The sequence below is a fragment of the Emydura macquarii genome, unplaced genomic scaffold (genome assembly GCF_026122565.2).
Source record: "Emydura macquarii macquarii isolate MOO-44397 ecotype Brisbane River unplaced genomic scaffold, CSIRO-AGI_Emac_v2 contig_1300, whole genome shotgun sequence".
In the NCBI taxonomy this organism is placed as follows: Eukaryota; Metazoa; Chordata; order Testudines; family Chelidae; genus Emydura; species Emydura macquarii.
Window position 1 is genome coordinate 760791 of NW_027131437.1, and position 16770 is coordinate 777560.

Here is a 16770-nt window from a genome sequence, read left to right on the forward strand (position 1 = left end):
CCTTGTCTCCCCTGCACAGATGCATAGATTTTAAGACCAGAAGGGACCATTGTTATCCTCTAGTCTGACCTCCTGTATAGCATAGGCCATTGAACTTCTCCAAAATAATTTCTAGAGCAAATCTTTTTAAAAAACATCCAATCTTTATTTAAAAAATTTTAATGATGGATAATTTTAATGATAATTAATAACTCTCCCCTTTAAAAATTTATGCCTTATTTCCCTTCTGAATTTGTCTAGTTTCAACTTCCAAGCATTGGATCACATACTGCTCATCGCCTGACAAAACCCTGGTACTGGAGGGCTCCTTTCCAGTACTAGATGATGTCAGGATGCCTCAAGAGCTCCTCAGAAGAATGGCAACCTCTCTGGGTATTCAAGTGGAACTGGTGGAGAAGAATACCCAGAAATTGATCAATATTTTCCAGCCCACTACAACAGGGAATGGTGACTTGCCCATAAATGATATTGTTATGCAGCTAGAGAAAAACAATCCGGCAAACCCCTTCCCCCATTCTACCAGTTGCCAAGAGAACAGAATGGAAATACCAAGTTACACCTCAGGAGATTGAGCAGGTTTATTTATAACCCACATTGTGGGGGTCATTGGTGGTGGCTGCACTAAATCTGAAGCGGTGACAGGGCAAGGCTAAGGCTACCCCTAAGGACAAAGATGCCAAAATGTTCAACCTTTTAGGTAGGAAAATATATTCTACAATATCTCTGCAATTTCATATTGCCAGACATAATGCTCTTTTCTCTCTCCATGTAACATTGAACTGGGAAGCAATAGTGTGGCTCATTCCACCAGATTTCAGTAATACTAACTAGATTAAATTTATGCTCATAAATGAGAATTTTCCAATTCCTTTTGTTTGTTCCCCAGGCTCCTAGCATTGGTATATAGGCAATTCAAAAATTTATTTTTTTCATGTCCTTTGGGTTCCTTGATTAATTCTGTTCTCAACATCTCGATTTTGTGCTGAGTGCTCATATTTTCCCTCTTTTTATCCTTCCCATTTGCTAATCACCTTCTGACTCTCCTAGCCAGTTTGTCCAAAAGGAGATTGGTCCCCCTTCTACTGAAGTGGAGGCCATCCAAACTATACAGTTTCCCCCCTCTCTCCACAGAGTCTGGACCTATGTTACATAAAATGGACCAATGTTACATAAAACCAAAACCCTTCACACTACACCATTGAACCGCAGTAGAGGTAGAGGTCAGACGAGTGGATTAGTGATACTTCAGATTAGTTGAGGCTTCATTTAGTGACTGCAGAGTGGCTCCATTGAAAATCCAGCTCAGAATCATTAACTCACAACCAGTTTACTTTGACTATGAACTGGGTACAGAATTTGACCTGACATTTTGTTTGTTATTAATATTGGAATACCTTCAGAAAGGAGGATTGTATACTAGAAGCAGAGACTAGAGTATCAAATGGTCCCTTAGTTTGCAACATAGCTATTGCACTAATGTAAAGTGTTTTAATAATATTTTTCACTTCTCTAGTACTTTCCCTTTGGGAATCTGAAAGCACTTGAGAAATAATCAGAGTTCACAAGCATAAGACCATCCCTCCTCTCTTCACAGGTGTATTTAAAACAGCAGCCATAATTGGTCTACAGTGATTTTGTTCCTGACTCATGTTCCACTCTAATGGTTTTTGAGCTGTTGCAAAGTTCTCGTGCCATGTCTGAATGTTTTAATAAAGTGAGGAAGACAAAGTGCGTCAGGTAATATCTTTTATTGGACCAACTTCTGTTGGTGGAAGGGACAAGCTTTTGAGCTCCAGACAGCTCTTCTTCAGATCTGAAGAATGAAACTAGTGTCAGGACCTGGAGACGAACTCTGTAAAGCTCAAATTTTTTCATTTCCATGAACAGAAGTTGGTTCAATAAAAGATATTACCACACCGATCTTATCTCTCTCATGTCATGGGACCAACATGGCTTCAACAACACTAAAAGCATTAAATAACCCGATGCATTTTTCTGATGCCGTATCAATGGGGGAGTCTTTGAGTGATCATCTACACAGATTACAGTCTCAGTGATCGTGCATGTGACATGGGATTCTTTTTAGCTAGCAGTGACTGTTGGGGCTTTGCCTGAAATGCCCTCATGCTCTGCCACCTGAGTGAGCCTAGTCACCCCTCAGTTCCTTCTTACTGCCTGTAGCTGCAAGACTGAAATTTTGGTCTGCTTGACGTCTGCTTCTCTTTGCGCATTGTGTGATTAACTTCGCTTAGTTATTTAATGTTAGTGTTCTTAGTATTATGACAATTTTAGTAGGGCTGTCCTATAATCATTAGTCAAATAGGACTCCATGTACTCATCTCGAAGCAAATAGGCAACTGTTTCTTAGTCACCGAGAATGGAATCCATGTGGACAATCACTCGAAGAAAGAATGGTTGCCTATCCAATAGTAATTGTGGTTCTTTGAGATGCGTTGTCCACAGAATCCTTGACTCACCCTCCTCATTGCTACTATGGAGTTCTATAAAACTTGGATTTTATAAGGGTAATGGAACTGAGGGGTGATTGGGCCCACTCCACCCTTTTTGTCTGGAGGAAGGGAAGGGGAGGGTACCTAAGGCAGAGCCACAGCCCCAGGTCCCAATAAACACTGCTAGCAAAAAAAATCTGATTTGTGCACATGAGGCACATGCACACTAAGAGTGGAAACTGTGTGTACAGCACATCTTGAAGAATCAAAGTTATTTTAGAGTAAACAACCATTCGTTATGACATCTAAGAAAGTATAGCTTAATGTAGTTAAGGCTACTGCCCAACTGCTATAAAACTCACTTACTGTATTCTTGTTCTACTGTTCAGTCCAACATAGCAACATGGTGTAAATATTACTATTGTAAATGCAATATGCATTGCTTTTATTAATTTTAAAATAAAAGGGGGGAAACGTGCTTTAAGTTGTGCTTATTCTCACTCCTGCTTACATTTTTTATTATGTTTTTATAAGTTACTTTTGGAATTCTAGAAATTTAACTCTTTGTGGCTATATTGTTCTTATATCTGACATGTAAAAATTTCCAAAATTGGGATTGTGAGTCAATAAATACTTTTAAGGGCTCTTCTGTCTTTCTTCTTTTGAAAGTATAATGTGCCCCCATGAGTTTATGCAGGATTTAGTGGAACTGCATATTACAAATATGCAAGTTCAGGTAGAAATGTTTGCAGTATTTTTTATAAGGAAAAATTCCATTAATGAAGAAATAAATTCATGGTTATGCTTAGCTGAATAATATGTTACTTAATTACAATTTCAAGGTCTTTTCTTATGAACATACTTCTGGAATATTTTGATTTTTGTTGTTGTTGGGGCCTGTTAGTTGTGGGTACTCAGCATGTCTGAAAATCAGGCCATTGACATTAGCAAAATTTATTTTAAACATGGGTAATGTTGTTTTAAAAAAAAAAAAAAAGCTGTTTGAACCTACAGCAGTGAGGTAGTCAATGGGTTACCCCTTTGTGATGAGTATATTCTATGTCAGCAATGCATTTCAGAAGAACAATTTCTGAGATTGCTAAAGCCAGCTAAAAAGCTGTAGCTTTCAAAACCTCTTTTCCAGTGCAGCTATGCTCTGTTGTTTCTAGAACACTTTCTATTTCAGAAGAAGAAGAATAGAATATTTATTATTCATAAAGCATTCTAATGCAACAGTCTCTGAGAATCCATTAATAATATAACTAAAAATAAATTTAGTTATTTATTTGTATTATGGTAGTGCCTTGGGCCCTGATGAGGGCCCCATTGTATTAGTCATCGTACAAACACATAAGAAGATAGCCCCTGTCCTGAGGAGCTTTCTGTCCTAAATAATTTAGAGTTTGCCTATGCTGGACTTCTTGTAGCTGCAAATCGGGTCCTATGGGTATTTTTCTCTCTCAGAAATGCTTCTTTTCATATTATTAACTCACCTGTTGTCCAATATAATGTGTTTTAAAGGTGACTCGCAAATCATTCCATAAATCTCTTAACTGTAACAATATTGGCTAAATGCCCTGAAACCCAAGTGAAGAGGGCCATTCAGTATCATTTTAAATAGTTGGTTTCCCCAGCAGAGGGCAAACTGTGTCCGTACACAAATAAATACAGGAGCTGTGACAGACCTTGTGTGAAGTATGTTTGCAGCGTTGCAGCCGTGTTGGTCCTAGCATATTAGAGAGACAAGGTGGGTGAGGTAATCCCTGGTTTGGACCAACTTCTTTTGGTGAAAGAGACAAGCTTTCTAGTGACACATTGCTCTTCTTCAGGTTTGGGAAACATACTCAGGGCTTGTCTTCACATATAGTGTTACAGCTTCTCAGCTGCACCGGTGAATATGCTACTACGCCAATGGGAGAGCTTCTCCTATCTGTATAGTTAATCCACCTCCCTGAGAGGTGGTAGCTATGTTGGCAGCAGAAGCTCTCCCATCAACATAGCGCTGTCTACACAGGGGGTTAGGTCGGTATAATTGTATTGCTCAGGGGTGTGGATTTTTCACACCCCTGAGTGATGTAGTTATGCCAGTATAGATCGATAGTGTAGACCTGACCTCAGAGTGTCACAGCTAAATACCAGGTGGAACAGATTGTTTAGCAAAAATAGTTAACACACATTCTAGGAGACCATTCAAGGTGAAGTGGCCCATTGACACCTCTTCAGTCATAGGACAAAAGGGGGGGGTTAGGAGGTTACAGATTTTTGCAATAAGCTATAAATCCAGTTTTTATTAAGTCCATCATTTTTAATGTCTCACAGTTATGAATTTAAGTTCACAGGCTCATCTTCTGAAGGTGTTGTGCAGGTTTTCTTTGAGAACGAGGACAGAGAGGTCAGATATAGAGTGATCATTCTGTGGAAAGCGTTCACTCGTGGGTGATATGGTGTTTCTGTCTTTTATCATTTTTCTGTGTGAGTTCATTCAAAAGTGTAGTGATTGTCTGGTTTCGCCCACATAGCTGTCCTTGAGGTATTTAGTACACTAGATGAGATATACCACATGTAGTGATAGGGATCTTTAAAAGGTGTGTTGTGGGGGGTACTGATCATAGCAATGGAGATATGATCTGCAGGTTTTGCATCCATTGTTCTGGCAGGGTCTGGTGCCACTTTCAGTTGGTGTGTCCTCGTCTATGGAGAGCTTGCTTCTGATGATGAGCTTGGCAAGTATGGGGGCTAGAAGAGGGGGTTCGGAAGAGGTTGCTTTCAGGATGAGATCCCTACCGAGTATGGGTAGTAATTGTTTAATGATACCCCATGTGGGTTCCACTGTGCGTTGGTAGGTGACAACTAGAGATGTGCGGTTGTAGGGTTTTTTCTGTATTGAAGGAGATTCTCTTGGGCTATTTGGGTGGCCTGTTCTATGATATGATCTACTTCTCTAATGGAATGTCCTTGTTTAGGAAGATGGTTTTCAGTGTGTTAAGGAGTGTATCCTAGAGTTTCTCCTCAGAGCATGTTACATGACAACTGTGTGGTGTTGATAACAGATTTCTTGGTGTGTTTGGGTTGGTTACTGGATCTGTGGAAATGAGTGAGAGAAATGGAGGGGACTCTCAATTCCTGAGAATTCAGGGATGTTTATGAGTGGAAGGACTGGGGGACAGTGGTCAATATTATAAAAAATGTATTGGTCAGAGAGACGGTCCCCTTACTCCTTTAAACAAATGGGAATTATGTTCTCCTGTTTTTTACAGGTTTAATACATTTGATACACAAAAACATTACCTTAAACTAAATAATATGTTGTTAATTCAGAAATAAATACCCTCAATGTCACTGGATTTATTTAACTAACTCATTACTGGAGAAAAGGTGAGGATTTTTTTCCCTAGAAATATCATAGTAACAGTAAGGATTTTAGTTCTTTCATTCTCTTATGCTGAAATATGTTGCAATGGCTGGGGTTTGAAGTGTTCTTAAAACAGTGAACAAATGACTTCAATGATTTTTGCCTTGTGCCTCCTTATGCTCCCATACAAGGATATAAGGGCAGAGTGGCGCAACCCTCTGCCAGTTTCCTCTTATTGCCCATGTTAGTGAGACAACTTTGGTGAATGTCCAACTGACTAGTTCTTAGCTTTGGCCAAACCAGTTTACTTATCAGAATATCATGTGGGATTGTGTCATAAGTCTTGTTGAAGTCACTGCATTACGCCTGTCTACCAAACCAGTTACCCTGTCAAAGAAGGAAATCAAGCTGATTTGGCATGATTTGTTCTTGGTAAATCCATGCTAGCTGCTAGTGATCACCCCTTCATCCTCCAGGTATTCGCAAATTGAATATTTTATACATTGCTCTAGTAGCTTCCCTGGTATCAAAATCAGGTTGACTGGTCTATAGTTCCTTGGCTCCTCCTTTTTCTCCTTTTTAAAGATGGGCACTATTCTGGGATCTCTCTTGTCCTCCATGAGTTTGTAAACGTTATTGCCAGTGGTGCCATGATTTCTTCAACTAATTCCTTCAGTACCTTTGGGTGAATAGCATCAGGCCCTGCTGATTTGAATTCATTCAAATTGGTCAGAAGATCTCTGACGTGCTCTTTATTTATCCCGCTCTGCACCCCTTCCCCTTTATTGTCTGTGGTAACTTCGCCAATCATTAGATGCTTCTTCTCTCTAGGAGAGCCACACATACCAAGCAGATGCTCAGTGTACCTGTCATCCTTCACTAGGACACATAAGTCGCAAGATGTGAGGCTGAAACTTTATCTTCTGGAACAATTCATTTCATTCTCAGATCCTGAGGAGACATGCTCCAAGATCATGCTACTGGACAAGCCTGCGCCACAAGCTATACCAAAGACTGGTGCAGAGAAGATGGTGCCAAGAAAGTACCAGGCACCAACACAGACTCCTCTGGCACTGAAGCCTACCCCAACATCCGTGACATCAAAATGGGCACTAACAACTTCATTGTGAAAGTCTGGTGCTGAGAGGGGCCATCCCGAACACGGAGGCAGAGAACTCCAGGTAGAATCCAGTGTGTTCCCATCAGGACAGACAATGCAAAGCTTCAGGAGATAAATCCACCAGGCCCCACACAACATCAAAGGCTAAGAAGGAGTGGTCTATGGTGCAAGAGACCCTGACGGTATTAATCACTGCTGTGGCGATGCACACCTCTGTATCAATGCCAAACACGGAGAATGAGCCCAGAGGAAAACTAGAATACAGCCATCAGTGCCAGAGCACCAGCTGGTAGAAACCAGCTCTGAGAGCCCCAAACACGTAAGCACCACCCCGAAGTAGGTCTAATTCTCACTGTCACTGGAACATATGTTCTCTCTGTTTTTGAGTAGAGAACCCTCTCCCCTGAGGTCAGCTGTTGATGTTACAGAAAGGCTGACCCATTTCCCTTGCAGGACTCTACCAACAACAACTTGTCAGCACTGACACTAGACTAGCTAGCACATGATGAACTGAACTTACTCATACACTATGAGTCAAAAATCTGGTTGCTGTCTCAGTTGACAAAGAGGTCACTCTCCCTACCAGCATCTCTGACTACCCATGCCACAGTGTCAGGGGCAACTGGATTTAGGGGTGGAGCAAAACCAGCTCCCTGTATTGCCACCAAATGATTCTCATCTTAATCTCCTGATGAAACAGTATCCTGAGCACTGGTACTGGCACATGATGACTTTATATCATTTCATAAGCTGTTTATGAGGAGGGCCTAGACTCTAGAGATAGGCAGCCATAATATCAGAGAAATTCCACAAACTGTTTGACATATTATCAGCTTCTGGTCCAGCCAGGATCTCTCTTCCCATAAAGGAGGCACAGCTTGACCCAACTAAGATCTTATGGCAGACACCGACCACTATAAAGCCCAAGGAAGCAAGTATGGAAGTGGCAACAAGTACATCCACTGGGATATGAACACTTCTGTACTCACCCCAACCCAGGCTCCTTAGTCACGTCAGGTACAAGAAAAATCTACTTTAAGCAAGAATACCCCAAAGAAAAGGACCCCACATGTCCTGAAATATTTTGCAGAAAGTTGTATTCTTCTCTTACACCACATATGCATGTGGCTAACTGCCAGGCCTTACTAGCCAAGTATGACTTCCTAACATAGGTCAGAGCGACACCCATCCTTGCAAAGCTCCTGCACAACAGCCCGGAAAAGCTGAGAGACATAATTAAGGAAGATAAACTGCTGGCCCAGGTGGCGATATGGGTGGTGATGGATGCCTGTGACGCCACAACAAGGTTGGTGGCCACCAGGGTGACAATGCACAGAGCATTGAGCTGTCAACCACTGGGTATCCCGAGAGGTACAAGCCACAATTGAGGACTTGTCCTTTTGGGTACGAAGCTGTTTATTGATCAGATAGACAATGCTCTGTGCTTGCTGAAAGACTCAAAAGCACCCTTCACTGCCTGGGGATTTACACCCCAGCCCCGTACCCTCCTCAACCCTACTCAAGGTCACAGACGCTATCCTACCATCACGGACAGCCTGAATACCAAGCCAAGAAATACAGGGCACCAACTCGCCTGTTCCTCAGCAATGCATACTGCTTCTTCAACCCACCAGCAAATTTGGTGGGATGGTCAGGAACATATCAGCTTTAGTTGAGTGAGCACTACTTTAGAAGCTGCCTCTCCACATTCCACCAGGTGTAGTCTACCATAACATCAAACAGATGTGTGTTGGAGATAATTTCCCATGACTACCCCAACCAATTCCTCTGTACCCCCCCTTCCTCTTTTCAGCTGTCTCCCCACCTGTTTCTGACCTTTCTCATGAGTGCCTATTGCAATCAGAAATGGCCTCATTGCTTCATCTAGGAGCTATAGGGGAGGTATCTCCTGAGATCTTGAAGAAGATGCTTCTACTCCAGGTTTTTTCCTTATTTTGAAAAAGAAAGGAGATTTTTACACTATGATAGACCTGAGAAGACTCAACAAATAATTGCATCTGTTCAAGGTCAAGATACATTATTGCTCTCGACTTGCAGAGTGCATACTTCCATATAGCTATCTATCTGGCCCCTGGAAACTACCAAAGATTCACAGTGGAGCCCCAACCATTAGCAATACAGGGTTCTGCCCTTCAGACTCTCAACAGCACTGAGAGTCTGTCATGATATACCTAGCAGTACTGGCAGCACATTTAATGAGTCAGGGAATCCACATCTACCAGTACCTGACAGATTGGCTGTTTAAACGCACATCCCAAAAGAAGACTGCAACAGCTTTAGGATACATCCTTGCTGTGTTCTCTCAACTAGGACTTCTTGTGATCTACAAGAAATTGTCCCTCACACCATCTCAAATGATAGAATTCATAGGAGCTATGAAAAAAACTCCTGATTGGCTCAAGCCTGTCTACTAGAAGACAGATTCCAGTCTGATTCTCTCCAGTTAGTGGTAAATTACGTAAAGTTGAACCAGTGACTGTTAGTACACGTCTGGGAATCTTAAGCCATATGTTGGCACGTGGGTATGTGATGCTGCTTGCCAGAGTGCATCTCCTGTCCTTACAGCTATGGCTGAGGTCCATGTTCTCCCCATCCAGACACCACATGAACAGGAGGGTCACGCTCCTTCTTCAAGTCCTACAGAAGCTCGCTTGGTGGCCAGACCCACTGAACTTATAGAAAGGGGGTTCCCTTCTTTGCACCTTCGCTGACTCACACTTACCACAGATGTTTCAGGGACAGGCTGAGATACCCACTTGAACTGTCTGCAGATGCTAGGAGCATGGTCTCAGGGTTACCTAAAGCTACATATAAATGTCCTGGAGTGGAGAGCCATCAGACTAGCCTGCATAGCTTTCCTGCCTTTTCTGTGGAACAGCACAGTACAAATCTTGATGGACAACATGTCCATGATGCAATGTGTAGACAAACAAGGAGGTGCTTGATCATCCCCTCTCTGCCAGTATACCGAGCAGCTCTGGAAGTGGGGTCACTAATAACTTTGCTGGTGGTACATGTACCCGGGGTCATTAACAACCTAGCAGACTTTTTAAGCAGGCATGCCGGGATCAATCCCAAATAGTCATTGAAAATGGTATATCATGGAGCTGATAATCTATCAGTGAGGAAACCCCCATGATAGAGTTGTTTGCTACAGAAGGCAACACCAAATGTATGAATTTCTGTTCAGAGGTGGTATGAGCCTGGGCTCATTACCAGACGCTGTTCTTTTTCGGTGGTCTTAAGGATTCCTATGCCTTCCCACTGATTTCCCTGACCCCCAGGCCTGTATCCAATCAGGCAGGACAAATCTACAATCATCCTCATAACCACTTATTCGCTGAGGCAGTTTTGGCTTCTAAATCTGCTACAGATGACCATGCAGCCTCCCCTACATCTACAACCTGCCAGTGCACAGCATCCTAGAATCAAGATCAGGTCTTGAACACAGATCCAGAGCCACTGTGCCTCACAGCTTGGATGCTGGCTGGTTGAGCACTACTGACAAAGATTGTTCCCAATAGGTTTAGAAAACTAATCTAAAGCAAAAGATCTTCCTTCAGGAAGACTTACTTCTCCAAATGAAAATGATTTTCCATATGAGTTGTTCAAAACAATATGGACCTGATAAAAGCACTGATACCAAAGATCCTTGATTATATGCTGCTCTTAAAACCAGCTGGACTTGGCATTAACTCTCTCAAGGTCCATCTAGCAGCAATATTGGCATGCCACTTACTGGTACAGTCACATTCTGTCTTCTCATATCCAACAATCTTGAAATTCCTTAAGGGTCTCCTTTATATTTAGCATTTGGTTAGAGAACCAGTTCCTTTGTGATATCTCAGCATTGTCCTCATACAATTCATGGAGCCTCCCTATTAAAGGGGCTTGGAGTGCTCAGTACACCACCTAAGCATCAAGTCAGTTTTTGGTGGCCATCATGTCAGTATGGAAAGTCAACAAGCTCCAAGAACCCGTTGTGGTCAGACTAGCTTACAAGTCCTTCCATAGGGACAAGCTTGATATTGAAACCACACCCCAAAGTGGTCTCTGAAGTGGTCTTGGATTTTCACCTGAACCAATCAGTTACCTTGCCTATTTTCCCAAATCTGCACTCTATGCTAGGAGAGAAGAAACTGCACATCCTGTATGTAACCAGGTCTTTGCTGGATAAGACCAAGCCTTTCCAGCTGTCTCCCCACCTGTTTGTGATAATTTCTGATCCATCTGAAGGCCAAGCCATCTCATCACAGACTGTATCGAAGTGGATCACATAGTGCATCCCACCTGCTATCAGCTGGCTGGTGAGCCTTTCCCTCCAAAAGTCAAAGCACACTCAGGGCACAGACTGCATCTATTGCCTGCTTCAGGAATGTTTCAGTCTCTGAGATCTACAAGTCTGTAATGTGGAGTAACCCACTGACTTTTGTGGAACTTTATGCCCTTGACATGGCAGTCAGGACAGACTCCAAGTTTGAGAGTGCTACAATCATTGTTTGACTGTTACAACTGGAGCTTCTCACTCCCACATCCAGAGGGGATGCTGTTTATTAGTCACCTGCAGCCAGTTCCACACTGGCACATATTTGAAGAAAGACTAGTTATCTAGCCTACAGTAAGTGTGGTTCTTCAAGATTTTATAGTGAGGGCACATCCCATGACCTGCCCTCTAGTTCTATTTTTGCAGTCATTGGCTACATTAGCCTTTGAAGTGCAAGGGTACGTCACTCTTTTTGCTTTTGTATAGAAGCTCCCTGAGTAACAGGATTCATGTGCATCCTCAATGGATGCTGCTGTTCAAACACATTCTGGTCTCAGCCACATGAGGTGCATATAAACCTACAGTAGAATCCACACTGGCTGCATCATCTCAAAGAACCGCAATTACTGTATGGTGAGGAGCCATTTCCCATATTCTCATTCTGACGTAATATCTCTCATTAGTCTCTAAGTGATTGCTCTCAGTAGATACTCACAGTGTATCTTGGACTGTCATAGCACTCCTTACTTTATGCTGGTCTCTCCATTTGTCCTTCCATCTGTGTCTTGGATTAAATCTTTAAACATGTCTCAAGTCCCATTTTCAGTGATTAGGAGGTTATGTATCATTTATGCCTCTCAGGAGTCCACGTTAATTTTAAATGTACACTGCCTCTGTGCTGGTCAGATCTAATTGTGTATGTTGGCCTTGGTTGCATTCCTGGATCTCCTCTCCCAAAAAGTCTCCTCCTACCCTGGTAGGTCCACCAGCAACTAGCCCCTGGCTCTGCTATCTCTTCTAGTTAGATGGCAGTGGCTATTTTGTTAAACACATTGACATTTTCCTGTACACCTGATATCCACCACAGTCTATCACAAGCCTGATGAGCTACCAATGGGATCGGTTTCCAGATGCATGGGCCCTCTGTTGAAACCACTGCCCGTTCTTTTTTTATGCTTTGTAATACCTATCAGCTTCATTTCAGTCTTTCTGGAGTGAAGCCAAGGTGGCTTGCTTCTATCCTTGACAGTACTCCTCTCAGGTTTGCTACCATGCATGAGTGTGATATAAATCCTTAGACAACAAAGAACATAGTAGCTGTTTATAGTTGAGTAGTCCGCCTTGTGATGGACTTGGCTAAGTATCCTTCAGTGTTTCTTCCCTTCTGTTTAAGCAGCACCTGCTGTGTTCTAAAGGGAGAGGTGGTGGCAGCTTCTGATGAGTGCATCATATTTCAAAATTATATCTCAAAAGGCTATTTGAATAGCTGAAATACCATGACAAAGACTGATGATCCTTTGGTGTGACACTGATGGAAAGGTCAGAGTTTACATTTGGGATATTTCTTGAATTTAGCAGTCTAATGAATGACTCTACCATCTTTCAAACTTCCAGCTCAATAAGAATGTGGAGATTAATTCAGCCATTCACCCTGTTTACCAGATCTGAATTGTACTTGATGCATGAAATGAAAACTTTGTACTAATCTGCTAGACATGGTATTTAAACAAAGGTTTTCTGTATTTTCTGATGTTCGATATTTTTAAACTGCTGTGCTCTTTCATTGCAGAGATTGATCTACTCATTGTTTCACTTTCTTTAAAAAACAGAAGTCGCCTGCAAAGAAGCTGAGCCATGCAATTAGTAAATCTCTTGGTTGTGTACCCACTAGAGAACCACCTCATCCTGTATTTCCTGAACAGCCAGAGAAGCCACTTGATCTTGCTCATATCGTGTGAGTATGAATTTGTATGTATCTTTCATTTAATCAAAACTTAAAACTAAATTGATACCAAACTAGCTGTTAGTGGATGTGTTTGACTACAGATTTTGGGTTTTTTTAGTTCCATTTGGATTCATCATGGAGTTTTTAAGAGATGTAGTTTTGATAGTCAGAAAGGACCCCTTAAACAGATTTTTCATTTTACATGAGTTTGTTCTTTGGAAAATGTTAAATAAGTAAATAAATATCCTGATAGCAGAAGAGTGACTGACACGTAGGTTAGGTAGATAGGTAAAGAGTATGTTTATTTACAGAATATATATTTTCTGATTTTATCCACATATTTTATTATGGTTTACCTATGCTTATTTATTAAGAACTCAGTTTTGCAAAATACTATCTTCAGCTCTCACTTGCTTGAATGGGAGTTGAACTACTCAGAACTTTGTCAGATCAGGTCCTATCTTATTTATTTTGTTTACATTAAATTGCATAAATAAAACTGTTATTTAAAGGCTGTAATTACTTCTGAGTTCATATTAATACATTTAAGGTATCTGTTGATGGTGGTTGATCCTGAGTCTGATGTAAAACTTTCTGTGGCATTCTGAGGACTGTGGCTTCACAAGTATTCACTTTTGTCTCACTGATTGGTCTCCTGTGCTTTTCTGTTCAGTGGTGTTCTCTCTATGGTTTCAATGTGACTTTATTGTGAAGCTGGCAGAATAGTTTTACCCCAGAGCCATTGTGATATTGTTACAATTTCTACAGATCTGCGATCAACCTGATATTTCTGCTTCTTTGTCTCATCAGTTCTGGACATCAAAATCCGAATTCATGAGATAACTGAAATTGTGGCAGCATATACATATAATAAGCCAGACCTCTGAAGAGACAACGGTTAATACCACACTATCTTTTGCAAAAGTCACAGGTTTTTCATGTTGGCAAAAATGAAGCAAAACAATTCAGAGCAAAACAAGGGAAGAGAAGCAAAGTTAGGGGACATAATTTAAATAAAATTGAGGACTCTGATTTCAAAAGTGTTCAGTAAGGACACCAACATTGCAGGTTTAAGACTGAATTAAGTTAGTACCATTGCTGTGTTCACTTGTCTTTATCAGAAAGATAGATTCATCTTGAGAGATTTTCTCTTCTAGTTATTGTCTCTGAACTGAAAACCAGGATATCAGAATTTTAGTGTCTCGGTCTTTGAAAGTTTAATATTAAACTGTTCCACTTTGACTTTTACTAATGCCATATGATTTTGATTGTTTGGCCCTTTTGTCATCCCCTTTTAATAGTTTTGACAATCACTGAAGAAGAGCTGGAGAGTAATCTGTCAAAATAGAGATTAATGGAAAAGTAAGCGTAGTACAGTAGTGATGGTAATTATAATATAGTGGAATGCTGATCTGTCCTCCTCTTATAAAGAACCCAGAAGATACTGTAGCTTGACATGACTGTGGGTAGGAATAGGAAACGATATTGTACACATACTGTAGTCTATTGTTGAACTTGCTAAAGGCCATACTTTTGAGCTATACTAATTCATTCTTGGCCACATGACTATTTTCCAGGTTTTGTATCATTGAACAGTCACATGCTTACAGTAGTTTTAATCCTATGCAGCAGGAGTTGTTGGATCTGATGTAATGGGATATGATTGTTCTACTTTTCTCTGTTAAATTGGGTTCATAAAGAGAAAATTTCCATTAATGCTACTGTTCATTTCAGAGTCAAAAGTGGTATGTTCTCTTAAATTAATGACTCCTCAGGTTAACAAAACAAGTAGGAACTAAATTGTCCATAATATTAGAAGGAATAGTTAGCCACATGGACTGGCTGAGACATGTTGTGGAAAACCAACTGCTTGAGTTGTTAAGTTTTTAGGCTAGGTTTGCTGCTGTGGGGGTGCTGCCCAATCTGATGGCAAGTGATACTTACTATCTGTATTGTTTGAATTTTCACATAATTCCAAGATCATTGTGGCTCAATATCAGTTCATATTTTCTTCTTTGAATTCTCTCATGAGTTTTTCCATTTTGATATCAGCAAGCTTTTACAAGAAAAAAATCAGTACTATAACATGTATAACTTCTTCAGAAAGAAGGCCTTATTCAGTGACCCTGCATGAGAAAAATATATGCAAATAGTTTCAAGTTAATGTGACTGTTTGTGTAAATAAAGGTTTCAGAATCTAATTCCAAAACTACCAGTGGAAGTTTTGCCTATGGCAAGGATTAACAAGTACATTGAATTATTTCTGTCCTCTACTGGGAGACATTAATTGATTAATGGATGAAATGAATCTGTGCCAAGAACTTATGTAACACTAATGGTTGAATTTCCCCTTTCTTTCTTTATATAAAACACATTCACCATTGGATAGCTTCATTTATTGCATTACATTAACTCCAGCCAGACCCTGCAGTCCATTCCCTCAAAACCTGTGCCAATACTACTCAGCCAGTCGGATGGCATCTTATGCTGTAGAACAGCACAGATGGAAACCCTCACAACCAAGACCAGGATCTGTAATTTATTAATTGAAACTCAACTGAATATTTCAAGGATGTTTAACCATTTCAATTTCACTTCAAGTGGATGTCTAAATTACTACCAATATCTGTTAACACATTTTTCAACTAATTATCATCCTCTTTAAAGATGATTTAATTTGGTCTGTTCTTGCTCTTATCAAATAATAATATGCAATATCATGTTTTAATTCAAATGAGTACATCCCCATTTAAATAATAATCTAATCTTCAGAGTCACTTATTGAACCTTTATGAAACCTGCAAAACTGCTTATGTTTGTACACTTCTTCTCTTTTGTATAGTTTGTGATATGGGAAACTCTAAATAAGTTTTAGACAAGGGATAGTGTAGCCAGTGGTGAGGACACTGGACTGGATGTCATGAGACCTGGATTCCCAGTTCTGCTACTGTCCTTCTATGTGACCTTGTCACTTTGCCTTTCAGTGCCTCTTTTTCTGTTTTCAGCCAGCTCTTCAGAACAGTGACTGTCTCTTATTCTTACCATTCTGAATACAATGAGCTCTTGATCTTGGTTCAGGCCTTGAATTGCTACTGTAATACAGTACAAATAAAAACACTACATTCAAGGAAAATTGCTAAAAAGCATTTTCTTCCCAGATTTTCTTCAGGGAGTATAGTTTCATGTCACTATGTAAAGATAATGACTGCTACTAGTCCATATAGATGAGAGTATATGCTATGATGAAAAATATTATTTTTAAAGATATATAATTCATTTGCACTTAGGTCCAGGCTGCGGCTGTAGCCACAGCTCACAATGTAGAGAGGGTGTGAAGGAGTTGTGCTGCCACAATAGCTGCTAACGAAATTCCCTTACTCAGTGAGAATTCTTTCTGGGGCTCTGTTGGAATAGCAGGTTCTTCACCTTTTGAAAGTGTACAATATGTAGCCCTCTGCTGGTGTTATGCAGGCTCAGCTGATGTGTACAAGGGGGTGGATGACTGTGTACAGCCCTGTCTTTTCCCTTTGAAGAGGCTAGTGTTTTCTGCGCCAAACAGCATTTGGGCTGGTCCTTATAGTGAGATGCAATGAGAAATAGAGGGAAACTCTTCTGTCT

At 40.8% G+C, this 16770-nt stretch overlaps 1 protein-coding gene across 4 annotated transcripts in view; it reads left to right on the forward strand.

Moving 5' to 3' along the window:
* Window positions 1-16770, forward strand: part of DTNB (dystrobrevin beta) — a 326819-nt gene that overhangs the window by 107802 nt on the left and 202247 nt on the right. For all 4 annotated transcript variants that reach the window (XM_067550478.1, XM_067550479.1, XM_067550480.1 and 1 more), the window contains one exon: window positions 13037-13161. In XM_067550478.1, the coding sequence (XP_067406579.1) occupies window positions 13037-13161 (125 nt within the window). The remainder of the gene's footprint in view (window positions 1-13036; window positions 13162-16770) is intronic.